This window comes from Ziziphus jujuba, chromosome 9, assembly GCF_031755915.1.
Source record: "Ziziphus jujuba cultivar Dongzao chromosome 9, ASM3175591v1".
Classification (NCBI taxonomy): Eukaryota; Viridiplantae; Streptophyta; class Magnoliopsida; order Rosales; family Rhamnaceae; genus Ziziphus; species Ziziphus jujuba.
In genome coordinates this window covers 12,410,401-12,436,719 of record NC_083387.1, presented here as the reverse complement: position 1 = coordinate 12,436,719, position 26,319 = coordinate 12,410,401, and the positions used below count along the sequence as shown (strand labels likewise).

The following is a 26,319-nucleotide window of genomic DNA, read 5'->3' as shown; positions in this document are numbered from 1 at the left end:
CGAATTTTTAAGGGTTGGTTGCACTTTTTATATCCTTTAATTTTAGAATTTGCATTGGATTAATTAATATGTTAGTACCTTTCAGCTTCAAACTTTTAGATCCCTCAGGAAAGCCTCGTTAGAAGGTAATAATTCTGGATTCAAAATCCCGTAATGAACTTGTCAAAAGTTTCAGGCTTTAGTTTTCTTAATTAGAGATATATGCATTTTAATACCATGTACACAGCTAGTTCTCCCATTAATCAAAAATTAAATTGGAGACCTAAAATAATGAATTTTGAAATTGAACATGGAACATGTAAAATTTTAAAATTAGAAGATATCAAATTGTAAATTAACCATAGTTTTTAATTGAGATTGAATTTCAAAATATAAATAAGAAAAATGAAAAAGTCGCCTAAATTTCGCTGGAGAATCCAGCTGCAGCAGAAAAGAAACCTGCATATGAATATGTGTATATCATTAAAAAAATCAAATCTATTGAAATATTTTTTTTTTAAGAAAAATCTTCAATTCTTTTTTATGTTGGATATCAATAAGAAAACAATTCACGGTTCATTGCCACTCAACAAAATACTTTGACAGAATCTTACTTTAATATATCAATAAAATTTTGTTACAAGAGAAAACAGAGAAACAGACACTAAAGCAACAACCTATTAAAAAATTTAAAAAAATTAAAAATTAAAAAATTAAAGGAAAAAAAAAGGAAGAAGAAGAAGGAATTAAGGCTGTCAATGTATGGTAAAAACTAGTAGCTAGCAGCCATTTAGTACAGAACACAATGGTGCAAGCTCTGTAAAGCAACATCAATAGCTAGAATGGTTCACTATCTATCTAATATTTGATTTGATTGTCCAGAGAACCCAACTTCTTGAGCTCCATTGTTTGTTTACCAAGTAATCGTCCTGAAAATATTCAGCTCCTAGTTTCCAGTCATCTTAAAAGAGTGTTCTTAAACGCAAAAACACTCCTATTCCCTTCAGGTTTTGAGCATGGCAATTTTAAAAACCAACAAAATAGCAAACGAAAGGGATTTCTCCAATTTTTTTTTCCCCCCCTTATTCCCGAACATCTACATCTAACAATTATGATTGCAAACATCACATGAAAATAACCAAAACTGTTCCTCCTTTGTTTTTTTTTTTTTTTTTTTTTTTTGGTTTGGCACATTATAAGCTGAAAAGAAATTCTGTAACAACATATCAATGGCAGTGCAAGGTTTGGTGTACCTTAAAGACTAAAGAGGTCAACTGCCTATTAGCAACAGTCTAGCCTTCAAGATCCACCACTAGCCGCTTAGTCTTGATAACGGTTTTCACTAAAAACTCGTACTTCACATGCTCTGCCTTCAAAACCATGTTGGACAGACAAAGAACTATCAAATTTTTTTTTTTTTTTTTTTTGAAAAAAGCTTGAGATATTTGATTTATCAACAGTTGGTGAAAAGAGAAACAGGGTACCATTTTAACAAAAAAAAAAAAAAAAACCCGAGAAACAAGTTATCAAAACATCAACATCCTTGATGGAGAATCACCGAATCATGACCATAAAATCTATACATGATCTTTACTAGCATTAGACGTTTGATACCACTTGTTAATAAAACATGAAATATGCTGGTACATACACCAGACAGAAAATGAATAAAGACTATTAAGGAATTGTTCTATAAAAAACATTCATATATCATATCTTCATATCTTAATCCATGAATATACAAAGCTATTTATACTAGAAACATAATTTACTAAAACTATGAATATAGACTAGAACAATAAATACATATCAAACTCCTAAGAGACAAGTACATGAATACATGCATCTGTGACAAGTATAATTAAATCCTTAAATAAATAAACCTTATCTTCAAGATACATGGAATAATTCTCAATTAACATTCTCCTCCTTGGGAATTGTTTCATGTACCCCCAACATATTTCTCATATGCTCAAACTTTGCCTTTTGAAGGCTTTTGGTTAAAACATCTGCTACTTGAGCTTCAGAAGGACAATAATTCAACTTGATTTCTTCATTAGCCACCATCTCCCTTATAACATGAAACTTGACTCTAATATGCTTGGAAATGCCATGAAGAACTGGATTTTCAACAAGAGAAATGGCAGATTTGTTGTCCACATTAATGACCATAGGTGAACTAACATTTATGCCCAAATCTGAAAGTATTTTCTGAATCCAGATTGCTTGATTTGCTGCAGAGACAGCAGCAACATATTCTGCTTCAGCAGAGGATTGAGCAACAACTTCTTGTTTCTTTGAGCACCAAGAAAACACACCATTTCCAAGAGTGAATACATAACCTGAAGTACTTTTGCTGTCATCTTCATTTCCAGCCCAATCTGAGTCCGAAAAACCCATTAATTCACCTGAGCATTTTGAACTGAACCATAACCCATACTTGGCAGTCCCTTTCACATATTTCAGGATTCTTTTAGCACATCTAAGATGTTTCTCACATGGTTCATGCATAAATCTTGATAAATAGCTCACAGAAAACATAATATCAGGTCTGGTGTGTGTGAGGAACAAAAGACCTCCAATGATACTCCTAAACATGGTAGCATTTACTTTTTCACCTGTATCATTTTTTGACAGCTTCTCATTGCAGGCCATTGGTGCAGAAACTGGTTTGCAATCTTTCATCTTCCATTTCTTCAACAAATCTTTGGCATACTTGGATTGAGACATTAAAATACCTGTATCTTTCTGCATGATCTCCATTCCAAGAAAGTAGTGCATGATACCAAGATCTGACATTTCAAATTGCTTCTGCATTTCCATTTTGAATTTCTGAATTCTATCCTTGTCATCACCTGTTACTAACAAATCATCAACATACATAGAGACAACAGGAGTTGAACCTTACTTGACATATAATGTTGCCTCATTTGGACTCCTTTGAAAACCACATTTACTTAAATAAGCATCAATTTTTCCATACCATGCTCTTGGAGCCTGTTTCAGTCCATACAAAGCTTTATTGAGCTTTAAAACTTTATCACCTTCAATCTTAGTTGGAAAACCTTGAGGAATGTCCACGTAAATATCCTCTTTCAACTCACCATTCAGAAATGCTGATTTAACATCTAAATGATAAATTTTCCAGCCAAATTTTGCAGCCAAAGCCACCAGCAATCTAACTGTATCTTGTCTGGCTATAGGAGCAAATGTTTCTCCATAATCCAAACCAGCTTTTTGAGCATATCCCTTTACAACTAATCTTGCTTTCAGTTTGTTGACTGAACCATCCGGGTTTCTCTTCACCTTGTAAATCCATTTTAGACCAATTGGCTTTCTTCCTTTAGGTCTGCTCACAAGATTCCAAGTTTGGTTCTTGTTAATCATGAACAACTCCTCCTCCATAGCTTGAACCCATCTAGGATCTTGTGATGCCTCTTCATATGAATCTGGTTCAGAGATAGCTAGATTGCAGCTCTCATATATATCAGCAATACTTCTGGTTCTTGGCTTCAATGGTTCATCTTCATCATCATCATCAAATTCATCTTTGTTATTTTGCTGTTGTTCCTTTAACTCTAGATAAGGTTCACGAATAATATTTTCTTGTTTCTTCAATTTTTTCTCAGCAAAATCCCAATATGTTCCTTCATCAATTAACACATCTCTGCTGATAAGAACCTTTTCTTCTTGAATATCATAAACTTTGTAACCTTTGGTCATAGGAACATAGCCTAGGAAAATCCCAAGTAGTGACTTTTGATCTAATTTGGATCTCTTGGGTGCTGGCACATGAATATAACATCCAGAACCAAAGATTTTCACATGCTTTACTGAAGGTTTATGACCTGTCCATGCTTCAATGGGTGTGACTTCCTTAAAGGCTGAAGTAGGAAGTCTATTCATGAGATATACTGCTGTGTAGGATGCTTCAGCCCAGAATTCATTTGGAAGCTTCTTCTCAGCTATCATACATCTTACCATCTCCATGACAACTCTATTCTTTCTCTCCACAACACCATTCTGTTGTGGGGTGTACGGCGTTGTGAGTTGATAAGAAATACCATACTTATTGCAAAAATCTTTGAATTCCTTAGAGTTAAACTCAAGACCATTGTCTGTTCTGAGAGCCTTGATTTTGCTGTCTATTTGAGCTTCAACCATCCTCTTGAACTTCTTAAAAACATCAAAAACATGTGACTTACTTTTGATGAAATAAATCCAGGTCATACGGGTATAATCATCCACAAATAGAACAAAGTATTTGTTCTTGTTCAAGGATTCTTCCTTCATGGGACCACAAAGGTCACTATGAAGAAGCTTAAGCTTGCTCTTTGCTCTCCATGTTGCTTCAGCAGGAAATGGAATTCTATGCTGCTTTCCCATTTGGCAGACTCCACATATTTCATTTGGAATCATCACTTCTGGCATATTTCTTGCCATACCTTCCTTACATAGTTTAGATAGAGCATTATAGTGAAAATGTCCAAATCTAGAGTGCCATAGCTTGGATTCACCAAGAGTTACATTACATGCATCTTCCTTTTGAATATTAAGATTCAACATGAAAGACTTGTTAACCATGGGCAGTCTTGTAGTTAAAGAGCCTTTCATATCATAAATATAACATGAATTTCTTTTAAATAAAATGGAATAGCCATTCAATATCATTTGAGGAACACTTAGGAGATTATGAGAGAGAGAGGGGACATAAAGAACCTGTTTGATAAGTCTTGGTCCAGACTTGGTTTGAATCAAAACAGTTCCCCTTCCAGCAGCCTCTACAACTTGTCCATTTCCAATTCTGATCTTGAGTTTGATAGATTTGTCTAAGCTTTGAAATAGACTCTCCTCCTTAGCCATGTGACTTGTGCATCCACTATCAACCAGCCATGTATGTAAATCGGATTCGAGTAATTGAAAGGCAAGAAATACATACGCTTCAGATTCTTCTTCTTTTTCTTCTTCTGTGACATTTGCTTGTTGAGTTGTCCCTCCTTTGCCTTGTGCATTTTTCAGTCTGCAATTTCTTTCAAAATGACCCACCTTTTTACAGAACCTGCAATGAATGGGAGGCTTGCCTTTATATCTGCAATCGTCCTCCTTGTGATTTGTTCTGGTACAATGTTTGCATGGTGGAAAACTTGGCTTTTGGTCTGAATTTGCAGAAATCGGCACACCCTTTCCTTTGTCTGAACTTCTTTCCGCAGGTTTCTTGCCATCTTTTTTGCTTTGCTTATTTTTGTGTCTTGCTTGGAATGCTCCTTCAAGATTATCTTCATCATCTCTTATGCTTAGCCTTTTTTCAAAGGCATAAAGCCTACTAATCAGTTCTGAAATACCAAGAGTTTTAGGATCAACAGACTCTTCAATGGCTGAAATCTTTGACTCATACTTTGTTGGTAGGCTGACAAAGAGTTTTTCAATAATATTTTCATCTGGAAAATCTTGACCAAGAAATCTAATCTTGTTTGCCACATCAAGGAGCCTTGAAGCATATTCTTTAACATTTTCTCCTTCCTTCATTTTCATGAGATCAAACTCCCTCTTCAAGGTTCTTAAATTGACAGACTTGACTTGGTTATTACCTTCAAATTCCAGCTTCAATTTGTTCCACACTTCTTGTGGAGACTTAATATTAATAATCCTTGTAAAGACTTCATTTGTGACAGCTTGATGAATGCAGGTCAAAGCTTTTGGCTTCCTTTGGATTAGCTCTTCATGTCTTTTAATCTGAATAAGAGTGGGATTATCAGGTAGAGGAGGAGGATTAGTGTCTTGCTCTACCACTTCCCACAAATTGAGAGCTTCAAGATTGGCTTGCATCTTGAAAGCCCATAAATGATAATTGCTTCCATCAAACTTTGGAGGACCAGAACCAATCTGCTCACTTGAAGACATGCTTGACAGATCCCTCAAGAATCTTGCTCTGATACCACTTGTTAATAAAACATGAAATATGCTGGTACATACACTAGACAGAAAATGAATAAAGACTATTAAGGAATTGTTCTATAAAAAACATTCATATATCATATCTTCATATCTTAATCCATGAATATACAAAGCTATTTATACTAGAAACATAATTTACTAAAACTATGAATATAGACTAGAAAAATAAATACATATCAAACTCCTAAGAGACAAGTACATGAATACATGCATCTGTGACAAGTACATGAATACATGCATCTGTGACAAGTATAATTATATCCTTAAATAAATAAACCTTATCTTCAAGATACATGGAATAATTCTCAATTAACATTAAGAGCCTGGTATGGAAAAATTGATGCTTATTTAAGTAAATGTGGTTTTCAAAGGAGTCCAAATGAGGCAACATTATATGTCAAGAAAGGTTCAACTCCTGTTGTCTCTATGTATGTTGATGATTTGTTAGTAACAGGTGATGACAAGGATGGAATTCAAAAATTCAAAATGGAAATGCAGAAGCAATTTGAAATGTCATATCTTGGTATCATGCACTACTTTCTTGGAATGGAGATCATGCAGAAAGATACAGGTATTTTAATGTCTCAATCCAAGTATGCCAAAGATTTGTTGAAGAAATGGAAGATGAAAGAATGCAAACCAGTTTCTACACCAATGACCTGCAATGAGAAGCTGTCAAAAAATGATACAGGTGAAAAAGTAGATGCTACCATGTTTAGGAGTATCATTGGAGGTCTTTTGTTCCTCGCACACACCAGACCTGATATTATGTTTTCTGTGAGCTATTTATCAAGATTTATGCATGAACCATGTGAGAAACATCTTAGATGTGCTAAAAGAATCCTGAGATATGTGAAAGGGACTGCCAAGTATGGGTTATGGTTCAGTTCAAAATGCTCAGGTAAATTAATGGGTTTTTCGGACTCAGATTGGGCTAGAAATGAAGATGACAGCAAAAGTACTTCAGGTTATGTATTCACTCTTGGAAATGGTGTGTTTTCTTGGTGCTCAAAGAAACAAGAAGTTGTTGCTCAATCCTCTGCTGAAGCAGAATATGTTGCTGCTGTCTCTGCAGCAAATCAAGCAATCTGGATTCAGAAAATACTTTCAAATTTGGGAATAAATGTTAGTTCACCTATGGTCATTAATGTGGACAACAAATCTGCCATTTCTCTTGTTGAAAATCCAGTTCTTCATGGCATTGCCAAGCATATTAGAGTCAAGTTTCATGTTATAAGGGAGATGGTGGCTAATGAAGAAATCAAGTTGAATTATTGTCCTTCTGAAGCTCAAGTAGCAGATGTTTTAACCAAAAGTCTTCAAAAGGCAAAGTTTGAGCATATGAGAAATATGTTGGGGGTACATGAAACAATTCCCAAGGAGGAGAATGTTAATTGAGAATTATTCCATGTATCTTGAAGATAAGGTTTATTTATTTAAGGATATAATTATACTTGTCACAGATGCATGTATTCATGTACTTGTCTCTTAGGAGTTTGATATGTATTTATTGTTCTAGTCTATATTCATAGTTTTAGTAAATTATGTTTCTAGTATAAATAGCTTTGTATATTCATGGATTAAGATATGAAGATATGATATATGAATGTTTTTTATAGAACAATTCCTTAATAGTCTTTATTCATTTTCTGTCTGGTGTATGTACCAGCATATTTCATGTTTTATTAACAAGTGGTATCAGAGCAAGATTCTTGAGGGATCTGTCAAGCATGTCTTCAAGTGAGCAGATTGGTTCTGGTCCTCCAAAGTTTGATGGAAGCAATTATCATTTATGGGCTTTCAAGATGCAAGCCTATCTTGAAGCTCTCAATTTGTGGGAAGTGGTAGAGCAAGACACTAATCCTCCTCCTCTACCTGATAATCCCACTCTTATTCAGATTAAAAGACATAAAGAGCTAATCCAAAGGAAGCCAAAAGCTTTGACCTGCATTCATCAAGCTGTCACAAATAAAGTCTTTACAAGGATTATTAATATTAAGTCTCCACAAGAAGTGTGGAACAAATTGAAGTTGGAATTTGAAGGTAATAACCAAGTCAAGTCTGTCAATTTAAGAACCTTGAAGAGGGAGTTTGATCTCATGAAAATGAAGGAAGGAGAAAATGTTAAAGAATATGCTTCAAGGCTCCTTGATGTGGCAAACAAGATTAGATTTCTTGGTCAAGATTTTCCAGATGAAAATATTATTGAAAAACTCTTTGTCAGCCTACCAACAAAGTATGAGTCAAAGATTTCAGCCATTGAAGAGTCTGTTGATCCTAAAACTCTTGGTATTTCAGAACTGATTAGTAGGCTTTATGCCTTTGAAAAAAGGCTAAGCATAAGAGATGATGAAGATAATCTTGAAGGAGCATTCCAAGCAAGACACAAAAATAAGCAAAGCAAAAAAGATGGCAAGAAACCTGCGGAAAGAAGTTCAGACAAAGGAAAGGGTGTGCCGATTTCTGCAAATTCAGACCAAAAGCCAAGTTTTCCACCATGCAAACATTGTACCTGAACAAATCACAAGGAGGACGATTGCAGATATAAAGGCAAGCTCCCATTCATTGCAGGTTCTGCAAAAAGGTGGGTCATTTTGAAAGAAATTGCAGACTGAAAAATGCACAAGGCAAAGGAGGGACAACTCAACAAGCAAATGTCACAGAAGAAGAAAAAGAAGAAGAATCTGAAGCATATGTATTTCTTGCCTTTCAATTACTCGAATCCGATTTACATACATGGCTGGTTGATAGTGGATGCACAAGTCACATGGCTAAGGAGGAGAGTCTATTTCAAAGCTTAGACAAATCTATCAAACTCAAGATCAGAATTGGAAATGGACAAGTTGTAGAGGCTGCTGGAAGGGGAACTGTTTTGATTCAAACCAAGTCTGGACCAAGACTTATCAAACAGGTTCTTTATGTCCCCTCTCTCTCTCATAATCTCCTAAGTGTTCCTCAAATGATATTGAATGGCTATTCCATTTTATTTAAAAGAAATTCATGTTATATTTATGATATGAAAGGCTCTTTAACTACAAGACTGCCCATGGTTAACAAGTCTTTCATGTTGAATCTTAATATTCAAAAGGAAGATGCATGTAATGTAACTCTTGGTGAATCCAAGCTATGGCACTCTAGATTTGGACATTTTCACTATAATGCTCTATCTAAACTATGTAAGGAAGGTATGGCAAGAAATATGCCAGAAGTGATGATTCCAAATGAAATATGTGGAGTCTGCCAAATGGGAAAGCAGCATAGAATTCCATTTCCTGCTGAAGCAACATGGAGAGCAAAGAGCAAGCTTGAGCTTCTTCATAGTGACCTTTGTGGTCCCATGAAGGAAGAATCCTTGAACAAGAACAAATACTTTGTTCTGTTTGTGGATGATTATACCCGTATGACCTGGATTTATTTCATCAAAAGTAAGTCACATGTTTTTGATGTTTTTAAGAAGTTCAAGAGGATGGTTGAAGCTCAAATAGACAGCAAAATCAAGGCTCTCAGAACAGACAATGGTCTTGAGTTTAACTCTAAGGAATTCAAAGATTTTTGCAATAGGTATGGTATTTCTCATCAACTCACAACGCCGTACACCCCACAACAGAATGGTGTTGTGGAGAGAAAGAATAGAGTTGTCATGGAGATGGTAAGATGTATGATAGCTGAGAAGAAGCTTCCAAATGAATTCTGGGCTGAAGCATCCTACACAGCAGTATATCTCATGAATAGACTTCCTACTTCAGCCTTGAAGGAAGTCACACCCATTGAAGCATGGACAGGTCATAAACCTTCAGTAAAGCATGTGAAAATCTTTGGTTCTGGATGTTATATTCATGTGCCAGCACCCAAGAGATCCAAATTAGATCAAAAGTCACGACTTGGGATTTTCCTAGGCTATGTTCCTATGACCAAAGGTTACAAAGTTTATGATATTCAAGAAGGAAAGGTTCTTATCAGCAGAGATGTGTTAATTGATGAAGGAACATATTGGGATTTTGCTGAGAAAAAATTGAAGAAACAAGAAAATATTATTCGTGAACCTTATCTAGAGTTAAAGGAACAACAGCAAAATAACAAAGATGAATTTGATGATGATGATGAAGATGAACCATTGAAGCCAAGAACCAGAAGTATTGCTGATATATATGAGAGCTACAATCTAGCTATCTCTGAACCAGATTCATATGAAGAGGCATCACAAGATCCTAGATGGGTTCAAGCTATGGAGGAGGAGTTGTTCATGATTAACAAGAACCAAACTTGGAATCTTGTGAGCAGACCTAAAGGAAAAAAGCCAATTGGTCTAAAATGGATTTACAAGGTGAAGAGAAACCCGGATGGTTCAGTCAACAAACTGAAAGCAAGATTAGTTGTAAAGGGATATGCTCAAAAAGCTGGTTTGGATTATGGAGAAACATTTGCTCCTGTAGCCAGACAAGATACAGTTAGATTGCTGGTGGCTTTGGCTGCAAAATTTGGCTGGAAAATTTATCATTTAGATGTTAAATCAGCATTTCTGAATGGTGAGTTGAAAGAGGATATTTACGTGGACATTCCTCAAGGTTTTCCAGCTAAGATTGAAGGTGATAAAGTTTTAAAGATCAATAAAGCTTTGTATGGACTGAAACAGGCTCCAAAAGCCTGGTATGGAAAAATTGATGCTTATTTAAGTAAATGTGGTTTTCAAAGGAGTCCAAATGAGGCAACATTATATGTCAAGAAAGGTTCAACTCCTGTTGTCTCTATGTATGTTGATGATTTGTTAGTAACAGGTGATGACAAGGATGGAATTCAGAAATTCAAAATGGAAATGCAGAAGCAATTTGAAATGTCAGATCTTGGTATCATGCACTACTTTCTTGGAATGGAGATCATGCAGAAAGATACAGGTATTTTAATGTCTCAATCCAAGTATGCCAAAGATTTGTTGAAGAAATGGAAGATGAAAGATTGCAAACCAGTTTCTGCACCAATGGCCTGCAATGAGAAGCTGTCAAAAAATGATACAGGTGAAAAAGTAGATGCTACCATGTTTAGGAGTATCATTGGAGGTCTTTTGTTCCTCGCACACACCAGACCTGATATTATGTTTTCTGTGAGCTATTTATCAAGATTTATGCATGAACCATGTGAGAAACATCTTAGATGTGCTAAAAGAATCCTGAGATATGTGAAAGGGACTGCCAAGTATGGGTTATGGTTCAGTTCAAAATGCTCAGGTGAATTAATGGGTTTTTCGGACTCAGATTGGGCTGGAAATGAAGATGACAGCAAAAGTACTTCAGGTTATGTATTCACTCTTGGAAATTGTGTGTTTTCTTGATGCTCAAAGAAACAAGAAGTTGTTGCTCAATCCTCTGCTGAAGCAGAATATGTTGCTGCTGTCTCTGCAGCAAATCAAGCAATCTGGATTCAGAAAATACTTTCAGATTTGGCATAAATGTTAGTTCACCTATGGTCATTAATGTGGACAACAAATCTGCCATTTCTCTTGTTGAAAATCCAGTTCTTCATGGCATTGCCAAGCATATTAGAGTCAAGTTTCATGTTATAAGGGAGATGGTGGCTAATGAAGAAATCAAGTTGAATTATTGTCCTTCTGAAGCTCAAGTAGCAGATGTTTTAACCAAAAGTCTTCAAAAGGCAAAATTTGAGCATATGAGAAATATGTTGGGGATACATGAAACAATTCCCAAGGAGGAGAATATTAATTGAGAATTATTTCATGTATCTTGAAGATAAGGTTTATTTATTTAAGGATTTAATTATACTTGTCACAGATGCATGTATTCATGTACTTGTCACAGATGCATGTATTCATGTACTTGTCTCTTAGGAGTTTGATATGTATTTATTGTTCTAGTCTATATTCATAGTTTTAGTAAATTATGTTTCTAGTATAAATAGCTTTGTATATTCATGGATTAAGATATGAAGATATGATATATGAATGTTTTTTATAGAACAATTCCTTAATAATCTTTATTCATTTTCTGTCTGGTGTATGTACCAGCATATTTCATGTTTTATTAACAAGACGTTTGGGGTACGAAAAGCACAATCTCAATATGATGGTGGTATATTTCATGTTTTATTAACAAGACGTTTGGGGTACGAAAAGCACAATCTCAATATGATGGTGGTGGTGGATAGATTCCTGGATAAGGACCTGATATAAAAGCAGAAAGCAGAATTTTAGTACAAGAAAGAAATCAAATATTATCAGCTAATAACAACAGAACCCAAAAAAAAAAAAAAAAAAAAAAGAAAGAAGAAGTTACCTGGAGCAGGTGGATAGTAGGAGGAAGCCTGTGGAGGAGGTGGATATGGTGGAGGAGGATATGCAGTTGTCGACTGGTATGGCGGGGGTGGATAGGCGGCCGGGGGTTGAGAGTACAGCGGTTGGGAATAGCCAGCTGAATTAGGTTGGTATGGAGCATAGGTAGATGGAGGAGGATAAACTGATGATACTTGTGGATAAGGAGACAGAGATCCTGGAGGTGGATAAGAAGGCACAGTTGATGGAGGTGGATAACAATGTATAGGTGCTGGTGGGGGTGCAGAATACAGAGGAGCCTGCGTTGTAGGTGGTGCTACATATGGTGGTGCTGATGGAGTATAGCTTGTTGTTGCTTTCTGCAATGAGCCGAAAACAGTAATTCAGTTCAAAATCCACTTCTCCATACTATATAATGCATACCATACTGTCCAAAAATGAGGGAATAGACTTAAAAAGATTTATAACTTACATTAGCATTTCCATAATGCAATACAAGTCGTACTTCTCCTGCATATCTACAAGAGAAAGATTAAGCAATCAGCAAAACAGGGGAAGAGTTTTACATTATAAGAAACCAAAAACTGGTCCATGCAAAGGAATGTCTACCGTCTTTTTCATTTTACTTTCAAACAAATTATCTAGGTGTCTCCAAAACATACATCAGTACAACAGCACAGAAAAATTACTTTGTCTAATCATGCCAAAAAAGTGAACCTAGAGGAGCTGAGGTAGCTGTACAAAGATAATTAAATGAGAAAAAGGAAGGCTTATTCACCATAACCCTTTAAAATTTTTGTGTCCCATATCTCTCTCGCAATAATATAAAACATTGACACCATTGAAACTTAAAAAATGTTTTGCACTTTGTTTCTAGCTGACTTTTGTTATTAGTTGTTAAAAATCACTTGCATATGAACAATCTTCGGCAATAAGAAAACTGTATAGTAGACAACTGACTATAATATAATTTGCTTTAAAATTTTCTTAACATATTCAAAATGGTTAGCAGCCATATTAAAAGGACCCATAATCATCAAAACACAGCAGCAACTAATAGAGAAGTGGACCTCTAAAGAAATTGTCGGTGACCAAGATAGTGTTATAATGAATACTCCTATCAGCCATATAAACAAAATGACCAAACCAATAAAATTAAAAAAAATAAAATAAAAGGTTAGAGAGTTTCATTAGCAATAACTACCTGCCAGTTTTAGTCTGAAGAGACCAAGGACTGTCATCGTAACCTTGTGAAAGAACCTTCTGAAGTTGAACCCTGAAAACAAAGTATATATAACAAATCAAATCTAGGAACCTGAAATCTTTTAAAAAAATAAAAATAAAAATAAAAAATGAAAAAATAAAATGTGTAAAATTTAATTACTTTCCGCTGCCGATGTAGCCGTCGGAAGTGAGGGTGTTGCTGTTCCCAACTACAACGTTCAATTCTCTAAGTCCTTCAATCAATGTAAAAACGAACTTCTCTTGGAATGTGGGATTTTTACCACCATCTACAACAAATTAAAAATTCACAAAAACATGTGTTAAATCAAAATCCTAAATCTCACAACCGAAACAAACTACAATTGGGTTCGAGTTGAATTTCAGATCTGAAATTCCAACATTAAAAAAAAAAAAACACAAAACACAAAACAAAAACAAGAGCTTATGCTAGCATATATAAATAAGACATAAATTGATACAAACCAGTGCAAGTTTTTGTACGGAATTTGGTGCTAGCATATTCAAGACAGACATAAGGGTCTTGGCGTGAGATCCATTCTGTGTCCTTCAACTTGTTACACCCAACAACTGGATCAAGAAAGAAAGTCCCAAAAAAAAAAAACCCACAAAAAAGTAAATTTTTTCGTATTTCCAATAATTATTCAAACAACTAAAAAGATAGAAGAAAAAAGAAAAAAGGGAAACAGGTATTCATACCAGTAACCTCAAGAATTTGGCCTTGAATACCATAAACCGACATGGAAGATGAAGAGAAAGCAGAGGAATAGGAGGGTTTTAAGAACATTGTCCTTGTACTCCAAAATAAAGTCCATCTATATATATATATATATATATCCTTTTTATAGACCCAAAGGTTAAGTTGAAAGACCAGCAACAATTAGTCGTTTATTATTAATATTAAATATAATACTACCAACCCGGTCCCAGAATATTCTAAACCGCGAGTCTTTCTTTTATTTATTTATTTATTTTTTTTCTTTTTTTAACTTTCTGAAAAATTTACATTCATACTTCCTTCAATCAACAAAAAAATAAATAAAAAATAAAAATAACCTTCTGGGTATCTATTTGCCACACACAAACCTATGTATATATATATAGAGCGAATACACAATGAATTGTTGCTTAACAACAAGGGAGGGTATTCTAAAATCCTCATCGGATATTTCCAACTCAGTTTCCGGGAGATAACGTACGTGTGGCGCACTGAACAAGAAAGCGCCTAAATCGTTTTTGTTGCTCTCCAAGGCTAATTAAAACGTTATTAATACAGTACTACTTTGAAATTTCCCATAATACCAATTGACACGTCTGCGTGTTGAATTTGCCACGTCTTGTCCTAATCAGATTTGGTCCCATTTTGACCTAGTCTAAGTAATTGCTTACGTAGCTCTTTACAGGTAATTCAATGCGTAATTTGATAAATTTTTTTATTTTTTTTATTTTTTAAGGGATAAATGAACTTATCACAAATGTGTTAATGTTTTAGCTGGGTCTTTAAAATAAATTGTAGTATACTGATTTTTATGTTTTCAAAATCACTTTAAATTAGTTTAATGGGGATTAATTCTATCAAATTTTATTAATTTGGATCACGTGCACCTTATATGACCTTAAAAATAATTTTTATTTTTTAAAAATTTTATTTATTTATTTTGTGAAAGTTAAAAAAAAAATTATTACCTTTCAAAATTACTAAATTTCATTTTAAAGTCTCTAAAATTAATTTTCTCATATCGATAAAAAAAATATATTAAATGTTTAATAAAATCTAAAAGCTCAAAAATATTAGATGCTAAAAAAAAAGTTTAAGAACATTATAAAAATAGTAAAAAAAAATTTGATTGGAATATTTGTAATTATATAGGATATTGAAGTGTATTTATCTATTTTCTTTTTAATATATTCGCATTGCAATCAAGTAGTGTTATTTATTTATTTATCCGTACCATTTGCTTTTTTTTTCTTTTTTTTTTTTTGTTTCATATATTATTATTCATTATTACTTGGTGCTATCTTTTTTTTTCAATTTTTAAAATAAAAATATTTGTAACAAGTATCTTGGTTCTATTCATTTCAAAATATTATATATATATATATATATAGATATATATAAATAAATATCACTTTTATTGATATCGATATCATAAACAATATATATATATATATATATATATCTCGCGTCTATTGATATCGATAACATAAACAATAGTTTAAAAAAAAAAATCGATGTCCTAAGTATATATATATATATATTTGTTTTTTGCAACTAGATTTAGATTGCGGTACATATCAATAAGCATATAATAGTTGACCAAAAGGATGAAAAGGAAACATAAGGGACCCAATCTCCACCAACGATCGAATTTTTAAGGGTTGGTTGCACTTTTTATATCCTTTAATTTTAGAATTTGCATTGGATTATGCTAGTACCTTTCAGCTTCAAACTTTTAGATCCCTCAGGAAAGTCTAGTTAGAAGGTAATAATTCTGGATTCAAAATCCCGTAATGAACTTGTCAAAAGTTTCAGGCTTTTGTTTTCTTAATTAGAAATATATGCATTTTAATACCATGTACACAGCTAGTTCTCCCATTAATCAAAAATTAAATTGGACTAAATTCAATCAAATATAAAATTGGAGACCTAAAATATTAAATTTTGAAATTGAACATGGAACATGTAAAATTTTAAAATTAGAAGATATCAAAATGTAAATTAACCATAGTTTTTAATTGAGATTGAATTTCAAAATATAAATAAGAAAAATGAAAAAGTCGCCTAAATTTGGCTGGAAAATCCAGCAGCAGAAAAGAAACCGAGTGCAGGGGATGTTGGAATACACGATTAGATTACAGGTCAAACCTCGAACGAGCATAAGAACATTAAAAATGGTATACAACAACCCTGTATCGTATGATACATGGCTACTTCTTCATTTTCCATTGAAAGCAATAAAATGAATTGACATTAAATTCAGTTGTAGTTTAATGTAAAATTATTCAGACCTTTTAAATAATTCTAGCTTGACCAATCCAACAAGACAATAATGATGAACAATACCTGAAATTACAAATGGAAAAAATGGACCCAAATCGACCCAGTCATAATTGACTGCTACACCTTCTTGCAATCCATTTTTTCTTTTCTTAAATATGTACAGAACCTAAGAACTAATTTCCAAGCCACAAAGTCAACCCACTCGACCAACTACTCGCTCTCATAGTCTTCGTCATCTCCGAATGTAAACACAGAGGCATCGGCAGCCATTGCCTTGAACTCGCTTTCCGGGTTGGTACCCTCAAAAGCTGGGACACTTCCACCAACAGCAACACTCTTTGACTCATTAGCAGAATGTGCCTGCGTCGATCCTGTGCTTCCAATTGAAGCTTGTTCAGTTGCTCTTGTCAAATTCGCTATCTGATCAGACTTCTTCGAATCAGTTTCAGACTTGGAGGTGGCATTGACAGCTGCACCTTCTGCAGAAGAAGCTGCTGCAGCTCTCCGGCTCTTTGAAGACCCAGCTTCCTCGTCTGAAAAGACATCATCTTGGTTTCCTGAGTTTTTAGTTTGCTTAGGATCAGCACCACCCCCATCAGCTGAGGCAGGATTGGCTCCAGAACTTCCTTCTGATCTATTAGTAGTAGTTTCAGTATTTGGCGTTGCAGGAACGGAGCTATTATAATCTACCAGAACAACCTCAACTTGAAATCCCGGGGAAGGAAGTTTTCTCTGCGGAGAGTCCAAGCCAGACAAAATGAACACGCCAAATACTTCAAATAATTAGAACGTAATTTTAAAAGAGGAAGATGGCAATCATCTAAAACCCAACCCTACATCTTGCAAAGATAATTCTACCTTTCCCAAAAAATTTAAACATGAAACTTAGGCTTAAAGATGATTAAATCTGCTTTTTGCTAGTTAAGCACCAAAAAAAATAAATAAATAAAGATTGGAAACTAACATTTTTAAAAGCTACGAGGCAGACCATTAACAAGTATATTACAGAGTCTTTAAGATGAAAAGGAGAAGGGAAGTTCAGAAAGGCCTACTACCAAAGATAGACTATAAAACATCTTTCTGCAACGCCCCAGAACCTCCTTTACCCCACCACAAAACATTTACCCCTATCTTAAAGAGGAAAGCACCTAAGTTCTACATCCAAGCTGATAAGGTGATGGCTAACAGAAAGGTGTGGTCACTGATTGTTAGAAAAATAAATATTCTCTTAAAATTGATCTTTCTTGATGTGGTTCTCAAGGATCAAGCTGCACTTTCCAGCCCACTAGTTACTCTTTCCTTCATCTAGAATTATTGATCTTTGATGCCAGCAATACAAAGGATGCGTGCAACAACTCCTCCATGCACTCTAAAAATGGATTGGATCTATTGAAAGCTGCTCCAACAGGATCTACGCTTCTCCCTATGTGGATAATCTTGAATCCAGACAAAACCACAGCAAACAAATGAAACTAGGCCGTTGACAGGAATTTCATTCTCTTAATTTATATATATATATATATATATGTATATATATAAGAAGAAAAAACTAGGCTGGTCCATCAAAATGATTTTTTATTTATTTATTTTTTTGACTAAGAAGTTATGGATAACTTGAAAATTAAATATAATTTGAATCAAGAAGTCTGGTTAACATTCCACATTAATACTGTACTTAAGCTTCTGCTTTTCAAATAGGATATTTTCTGAGATTTAAATTCCCTACAGTGATGAAAACTAGCAAATTAGAAATTTCTGGTGAGTTATACACTTCATATATGTCCAAGGAGTAGAAGCTCGGGAAGTGAAGAACGAAGTAGTTTAGTTTTTTCAATTAGAGGCAGTTGTTTTCATATAGTGTGTCTAAGTGGACGGTTTGCTTCAGCAGGGATCAGGAGTCCGACCATCTAGAAACTGTACTGCTAAATTAAGTGCTTAGCATTTACCTTGTCAAACCCGTCCAGATCACTGGTGGTCAGAACTTTTCTATTTTCTGTCATTGTTGTGTTTAACCAGCTGAAATTAAAAACAATAAACCAATAAATAAAACAGAAAAGTTCAAGTGCCAAATGATAAAAGCATAAAGAAAGACTAATGGACTGGAAAGAGGCTCGATTACAAACCAGTAAAAATCTCCTTGACGATCATGAAAGTGAATTTTGAAGTCCCCAACTAACTCTGTTAGTCCAGGCTCCCCAGGCAGAGCAAAAACCATTACCCCCTTCTTTGGAGCACTAAACCAAAAATCTTCAGGCTATGTATACAAGTTTATACATATAATTAGTAGAAGGATACTCCAGAACCAAAGTGGTTAATGAAACATTAACTATACTTTTCATAATGTTTCAAACAATCTAACAATCAATAAGACCTACCGAAAGATCTTTGGTTCTTGGATGCTTTTTTGTGGAGAAGAGAACACCTATGCATTAGCAAAAGCATTAAAAAAACAAATAAATAAACTATTAGCATAATGTCACATTTCCTATACATTATAGATCTAAGGGTGATTAAAATAGTTGTAGTTAAAATTAGTAATCTATACTACTGCAAATTATTGCACTTTCAATTATGAACCCAACACAATATTATTGCCTCCATCGAAGTAAAAAAATAATAATAATAATAAAAATTAAAATTAAAAAAAAAATGGGAAAAAGGAAAGAAAGGAATATGTATTGCAAAAAAGTTGAATGTTAGACATGGTTTTCCTCCCCTCAACAATTTATTTCAAGTACCAGCAATATATGGTTATGGTTAGGATACAAACGCATCCTAGTTGCTCCATTAGATGGATGTTGCATTCAACACCAGGTCAGTATCTTAAACAATAGAATGACATAGTCTAGAAACTATATTATGTTACTATATCATCAGGAGCACAACTACATTTAACTCATAATACTTTACAAGCTAAATTTTGAACCCAGCTTTGAGATCTAGCTGCATACTAGAGCTATCAGCATCTTGGTGGTGATTGGAAAAGACCCACTCTTTAGACAGCAATTACAATGTTAAAAAGAAATATTTGCACACAAGCCTAAATAGAAAAAGGAAAAAGGGGTTTCAAGTATTATTTTAGTGTAACAAAAGCAAGAATGAAATATACTAAGAGAACGATGGGGACAAGGGGCTAAAACAATCAAACAGGCATGCAACAATATACCATTATGATCAGAAACAGTAATGGAAGGCCTGATCCAATAAGGGCATCTGTGAAGCCGAAAACCCCTAAGCATGCACCTATAAAAAATATGAAGGATATGTGATGTTAATATGCATGTGGAGAGGACCAAGAATGAGAGAGAGAGAGAGATTGTATGGTCAGAAGTACCTTCTCCCAGGTGGATTTTCTCCATTGAAGTATGTTAGAATACGTTCAAAATATTTGACATACCTCTACAAAACCAGGAAAGGGAGATATTTTGTTTGTCAGACAGAAAGAAGTCAGAACAGAAAGTAATATAGTATGAGCATATGCAATTCCTCAAAAAGTTATCATAAAGGTAAATAGACTCACAATCTGACTTGGCAGAATAAGTCCTTTTCCATCAAAACATCTTTTCTGGTTGTAGTAGTCAATAGACTCCTCAGCAGTTGGAAAGAACTGCATTAAGAGGCAAACAACTATAAAATGGTAAATATGAAAAAACATCATTATAATATTTTCCAAATGATTCATTACAATTTCTATGGGAACAATATTTTTACCTTCAAATATAGAAGAAGACTAGAAATCATCAGCCCTGTCCTTGCCATTCCAGCCTTACAATGCACAACCACAACATTCTCAATATCTTCCTTCAACCACGAATAAGCACTATGACAAAATGATATTATCAGCTGGGTAGGGGGACAATTATGGTCATCAAATGGGAAACAAGCCACCTGAAGAAAGAATTCATGTCAGTAGGCATTCAGCATAGTGCTTTATCAGGATGTCTTTTATAACATCAACACAAACATGAGATCGGAGAGTTACAATTGATTCATTAGAAGTTTGGAAGTTGAAGGACACCATACTACTACAGGAAATTACATTGATAATGGATACCACATATTTTTGCAACGTTCATTTGGATTTCTGGACTATCTGATTTAATTATAAAAAATACTTGCATGTCTTAGAATTGCTCTTCACTATCACTTCAGACAGCCATTGAGATGTAAAAGTTTAATGAATCTAACATTGGATGAGAAAAAAACATTAGCAAAAACACCCATGAATTCTCTATTTATGCAGTCCTAATGAAACTACAGCTTTAAAGGTTGCACACCAATCATTAAGGTAAAAAATAGGCTGCTATCAAGAATCAAATGGTGGTATTGGCAAGAATTTATCAAGGAGGCGCGAACATTGGATGGTGAATGCCACAATAAATTTCAACCATCAACACTACAAGCATCTCAACTGGTAAATGCTAATATGTTTTCAAGTTGAAGTTACATCCATAATGTTTCCTTTCATCCAATACACATTAAGACCAAATTTCTCAATTATCTGGACAGAATGTCACTGCAACAAAAGAATATTAACTGGTTGTGCTGGATGAAGCTCTAAAACAAGTGCTTATGTTGCCAAAATTAATAACTTATAACAGGAAAGATTCTGTTATCTTCTATGATTATTGAAATTGCAAACAGCATTTTCAGTCAAAGACATCATAAACAAAGCTTCCATGCCTGTCCTCAATAACCATCCACCTATTGTTTACATTGCTAATTTTGTTATTGACAATCATATGACATGCACTTAAAATAGTTAGAGCTAAATAAATTTTTGGCTACCTGACCTGCATTATTTGTATAAGAACTGATTTTCTCAGCACAACACATTTAACCTTGTATACAATGCCCAACTCTGGAAACATATTTTCATAGTAATCTACACAGATTAGGATTTAGTTCAGATATCTAGATTCAACAATAAAATGTTCAAACCATCATCAGCCAATGGAAAACTCAAATGACAAATCACAACTCACCTTTCCTTCAAATAATGATGCATCATACAGCCTTTCAGAACAAAGATTGTATACTTTGTACTTGCCCTGCACATATCACAAGAAAATAACAATGACCAATACATAAAAGAAGCAGTATTTTTGCATTGATACAAAGTACAAGATAATTAAAAAAACCATAGCATTTCATTTCTGCAATGAAATTTGTATCAAGGTAAGCCGAGTAAGGAAGGATAAAAGAAATTCTAGTCCAATAAACCAACCCCAAATTCACATATCAATACATTACTCTAACATGGTCTTATCCAGTTTGACAAGTACTAAATAAATTATAAGTTAAAAAAATTGTCAAGGGCTTGCAGTTAAAACAAGATAAAGAAGTCAACTAGGATTAAGTATTAAGAGTATGGGAACCATGTCAGACGTAGATGTACATGCATCACCTAGAAACAAAAATGTTTTTACCTTGTGATGAGTTTCAAAAAACTTAATCACTTCTTCCATGTGGTTTCTGTAGAACCCCTGTAATGCAAATACAGATGGTTTTTATTGTTGATGATATACAATAATTGGAAGTGAAAGGGTGAGTGCAAAGTACTTGCTAACCTCAACATATCCAAAGAACCCAGAGCTCATATCACCAGCAGGGAAGCCCATAGCAATAATATTCTCAGTGATATACGTCATATCCAAATCAAATCCCCCTTCCTACATACAATGTGAAAACTCAATGCTACACAAATAGAACTAGCATATCATCCAGTCAATAAAAACTCACAAATAGAACTAGCATATCATCCAGTCAATAAAAACTCATTTTACCAATTTTATATCCTATTCCTAGTTTCTCCATTATGGCTTCATTTGAAGTATGAAATTACTTCTCAAGAGTTAATAGAACTGAAATTTAATAGAACTGGCAATATAGGTATTGGTTCATTCTCCTTCATAAAAGAGTTAGGATGGAGCAGAAATTGATAAAGTAAAGGTAAAATTAGTTTCCACAAGAAACTGACCGAGAAAGCAAGTCTTGAGCCATAGTGCAAATGAATAAAAAGAAAACGGCAAAAAAGATAAGTCACCAAAACAAACAACCCACCTGGTACCTTCGTTTATTTTGAGAGACAACATGCCGAGCCTTAACCTGTACAGCCTTCACAGCACTTTTAGAAGAGTCAACTAAACCTTTTGTAATTGTTCCAAATAAACCAGTTTGTGCAGCTTGTGCAGATCCATCAGAACTTTCATCAGGGGGTGAAGCTTTTGGAGACAAGCGCAATCCTAGACCACTTGTAAAACGTGCAAAACCTGATTTTCCGGCATTCCCAGTTGGTGAGCCATCTTGTGTTGTCACTGACACCGAAGACTGAGGAATTTTCAGATTCTTGGCCCATGATGATAGGCCAGAAGTAGACAGCTTAGAAGATGGTACATCGCGGGAAGAATTATCTGACCCAGAATCCGTGGCTGCAGGAGGTTGTACTTCAGGTTCTTTGACAGGAACCGAAGATGGCAAATCAGCTGATTCCTTATTCATTTTACAATCCCGGAAACTTTTATGAAGATTAATGAAAGTTCACACACCAGCATAAAACTTCTCTCTTTAGCTATACCTTGCAATTACAGCTGCAAGTCAAAACAAAATGATGATTTAGAGTAATGTGCAAACATGATCAACAACTTAAGTGATTCTAATTCATATTAATTTCAGTTGAAACAAATAAATGCGTTATCCAACAAAAAAGAAAAACAAGATGAGTCATGTCGAAGGTATGCGGTCCTGCTCTCTCGGTGAGTCCTCCAATTATTGATCTTCTTGATACAAAGATGGGCAAAAAAAGAAGAAAAGGAAAACGCGAAAAAACTAATAAACTAAACTTGCAGGAAGTGTCATTTCTTGGTATTTGCATGCATTATCGTTGCAAAAAAGCAGAAAATAACCTTAATGAATCCAAAATTAACCTAATACCAATTTAGCAGATTGAAATGAACCCAAAACTGCAGTTGAATTACAAATGTAATAACAATAGCAATAAGATGGACAGGGAAAAAAAATTATTAAAAAAAAAAAACTATACATATGCATATATACCTACATATCGGGCAGAGCCACTCAACTATCATTTCCATGTTACAAAGTAATTTTCTTACTTCAACCCAAAATCAAAGCCTAAGTTAAGCAAATTCACAATAAGCCCTTCGATGCCCCATTTCCGAGTGCAGTTAATTCCTTACAGTCTTTTTTTTTTTGGCTCGATTGACTCTAAAAGAATCGAAATTTCAGCTTGGAATCAACTCGAAGACAATGCTTTATTTCAATACCACACCGCAACAAACATCTATGTATATATACATATATAAAGAAATTGAGAATCGCAAAAAAAGAAAAAAAAAAAAAAAGAAAAAAAAGAAACAGAAAAATTTACATCCAAAAGAATAATTAAATCACTTTGGTACCAATTAGAATGCAACACGCATAGAAAAATTGGTAAAATTGAGCAATTTCAGATCTACGGCCATGAACCAACCTTACCGTGATTGACATCGCTAAGAGACCGACAAGATTGACAGACAAAGAATCTCACGCAGTGTACTTAGGGCATCCTAGGGTTCCACAGAAAGAGAGAGATGCAACTTCGTAGAGAGATGCAACTTCGTAGTCCGGCGGGATTTGAAGGTGTCTGGTAAAAGCTAACGTCAGTCACGTGCTTCGTTCGGTCAACGAATCCGACGGTGTGATTAGGCGGACATGTATTGCAAGTGATGAAGAACTTCGGTTTTATATTGTGATCTTACGGCTAGGAAACCACAGTGGGTCGTATACGGTGGTACCGTAACTACAGTAAAGTAACGTTTTTGTTTTTTTTTTTTTCTTTTTTTTTTTCCAATATGAAAAATAAATAGTGACGGTTGGATGAGGACTTGAATGGTTGTGGACCCTACCTGCTATTATTTGATTTATTAAAATCACTTCCATCACTCTGCCTATTTATTGTTAAGGAGTTATCCATTTTCTTATTAAAACTTTCTTTTTAAAAAAACAAAAAAATTCACAAAATACGGCTTTGTCTATCTTTTTCTTTTCCAATCAATGTTTTTTTATTTATTTTTAAAATCATTATGGGCAAATATCACAATTCACAACAGACGAGGCAAAACAACAGCGAGAACAAAAACACTATCGCTAAAGCAGGCCCCACCCTTTGATTAAAAACGCAGCTTTCACTTTAGTCCAAGGCAACAAAATTTCTTCCACTTCTTTTTTTTTTCTTTTTTCTTTTTTTAATAAAAAGAAAAGAAAAGCCGATATTGAAAAAGAAAAGCCTATTTGGGTTATTTAAAAAAAAAAAAAAAAAAAAAAAAGCAGCCTCCAGTGCAGATTCACTATTCCTACGGAATGAAAAGGAATATTTATTGATGGAAAAAAACTATAATTATTCCGCTTAATATATTTGATTAGGGTATTGAAATAGAGCATTTAATTTTTTTTATTTAAAAAATATCAAATGAGATAAAAATCAATTAAAAGTAAAACTTTTTAGTTATTTTATATATTTTTAATACAAGAAAATGTATTTAGGTTTAAATATATATTTAAAATATGATAAAAATATATTTTAAATTGGAATAAAAATATGAAACATTATACCACTTATAAAATTTTTAAAAGAAATAATTATTCCAAAATACGTTTTTTGAAATAGATATTTGTAAAATTATAAATATATCAAATATATAAATAGCTAATATTATCGAATAGTTATTATATTATTATATCGTATATCAAATATATCCTTAATTTATAAGAAAAAGGTAATTTTTATTTAAACCATCTCGATTTTATTATAATTATATTTATAATTTTTAATTATAAAATTTAATTTAAAAAATTAACATGTGAATTCTAAATATAATTATTAATAAATATGGATCTAATTGTAATTGATATAAAATATCTACATGAAATTTTCCCTATAAAAAATCATGATTCTAAAGAACCACCTTCTACCGTCAATATCATAAACAAAACTCCAGTTACCATAGCTTCTCTAAGCACCTAGGAGAGTTTATTTTGATTTTTTATTTATTTATATACTTATTTTGCTGAATAAGATATTGTACCTAATTTGCATTGTGTATTGACATAATTCTTATTAAAATTGGAAGGAACAAGAAAAGACTCTTAGATTATTATTTTTGTAAGTTATTTGATTCCTAGACTAGCAGAATGTATGACAATGTCCATATATATGTAATGATTTGATAAAATCTAGCAGCAAGAAAATTTGATAAAAGTGATCGCTAACAATTACACAAACAATTTGCATAACAATATTTAATTAAAAAAAGGGTTTATTGTATAATTCTTTATCAGTTTTATTTTAGAAAAAAAGTATTAATTCAAGTAAATATTATACATAGAGATTATTATGTGTACAATATCTGCTTTTTTTTTTTTCTTTTTTCTTTTTTCTTTTTTTTTCGGTGGAAAAGTGTACAGCATGCGGGTGATTTCGACGACAACTAAATATTTAATTATTTCACACAATGTCATATATTATGGGTTATTGCTTTTTATTTAAATAAATGATAAATTATTCTGCATGTTATACTTACTTATTTTAAGAAAATAAAGAGAAGGGACGACTGGCGAGATTCTTTTCGCCGTCACCATTCTCGCAGTGACCAGATGGTACCCCTTCATAGTTGTCCCATTGGTGGAAACGTCTTACACTTGTGTTGGTTTAAATTCCCTTTCAATTTTTTGTGTTTACCTAATTGTATGTTGGTAAAATAGTATTTCACAAAAATAAATTAATGATAAATGATTAAAAATAATAAAAATAATAAAAAATAAAAATAAAAAGCTTTTCATTCCAACAGTGGGCAATGAGCCC

At 33.6% G+C, this 26,319-nt stretch overlaps 3 protein-coding genes across 6 annotated transcripts; all 3 read right to left on the bottom strand.

Annotated features, from left to right (window-relative positions):
• Positions 1-1,890: 1,890 nt before the first annotated feature.
• Positions 1,891-2,862, bottom strand: LOC132799390 (uncharacterized mitochondrial protein AtMg00810-like). Its single transcript, XM_060811196.1, has one exon. The coding sequence runs from the start codon at positions 2,860-2,862 to the stop codon at positions 1,891-1,893; it is 972 nt and encodes a 323-aa protein (XP_060667179.1).
• A 9,013-nt stretch (positions 2,863-11,875) lies between these two features.
• Positions 11,876-14,645, bottom strand: LOC107426976 (protein SRC2 homolog). The gene is made up of 7 exons (XM_048481615.2): positions 14,156-14,645; positions 13,922-14,026; positions 13,599-13,725; positions 13,419-13,490; positions 12,687-12,732; positions 12,219-12,573; positions 11,876-12,106 (listed from the first exon to the last, which is right to left on the bottom strand). Exons 1-7 carry the CDS (start codon positions 14,241-14,243, stop codon positions 12,066-12,068), a joined length of 834 nt encoding a protein of 277 aa, XP_048337572.1. The 5' UTR covers positions 14,244-14,645; the 3' UTR covers positions 11,876-12,065.
• Positions 14,646-16,349: 1,704 nt separating this feature from the next.
• Positions 16,350-24,287, bottom strand: LOC107426986 (phosphatidylinositol 3,4,5-trisphosphate 3-phosphatase and protein-tyrosine-phosphatase PTEN2A). 4 transcript variants are annotated; one of them, XM_016037310.4, is made up of 13 exons: positions 23,950-24,287; positions 22,521-23,047; positions 22,028-22,129; positions 21,887-21,943; positions 21,443-21,508; positions 20,169-20,345; positions 19,978-20,064; positions 19,792-19,856; positions 19,624-19,700; positions 18,833-18,879; positions 18,581-18,711; positions 18,404-18,473; positions 16,350-17,189 (listed from the first exon to the last, which is right to left on the bottom strand). In XM_016037310.4, exons 2-13 carry the CDS (start codon positions 22,956-22,958, stop codon positions 16,668-16,670), a joined length of 1,839 nt encoding a protein of 612 aa, XP_015892796.3. In that variant the 5' UTR covers positions 22,959-23,047; positions 23,950-24,287; the 3' UTR covers positions 16,350-16,667. The 4 variants fall into 4 exon arrangements, with proteins under 4 accessions (XP_015892796.3, XP_015892795.3, XP_015892798.3 ...); XM_016037309.4 differs by having other exon boundaries at positions 23,955-24,287; XM_016037312.4 differs by lacking the exon at positions 23,950-24,287 and adding an exon at positions 23,514-23,746.
• Positions 24,288-26,319: the final 2,032 nt, after the last annotated feature.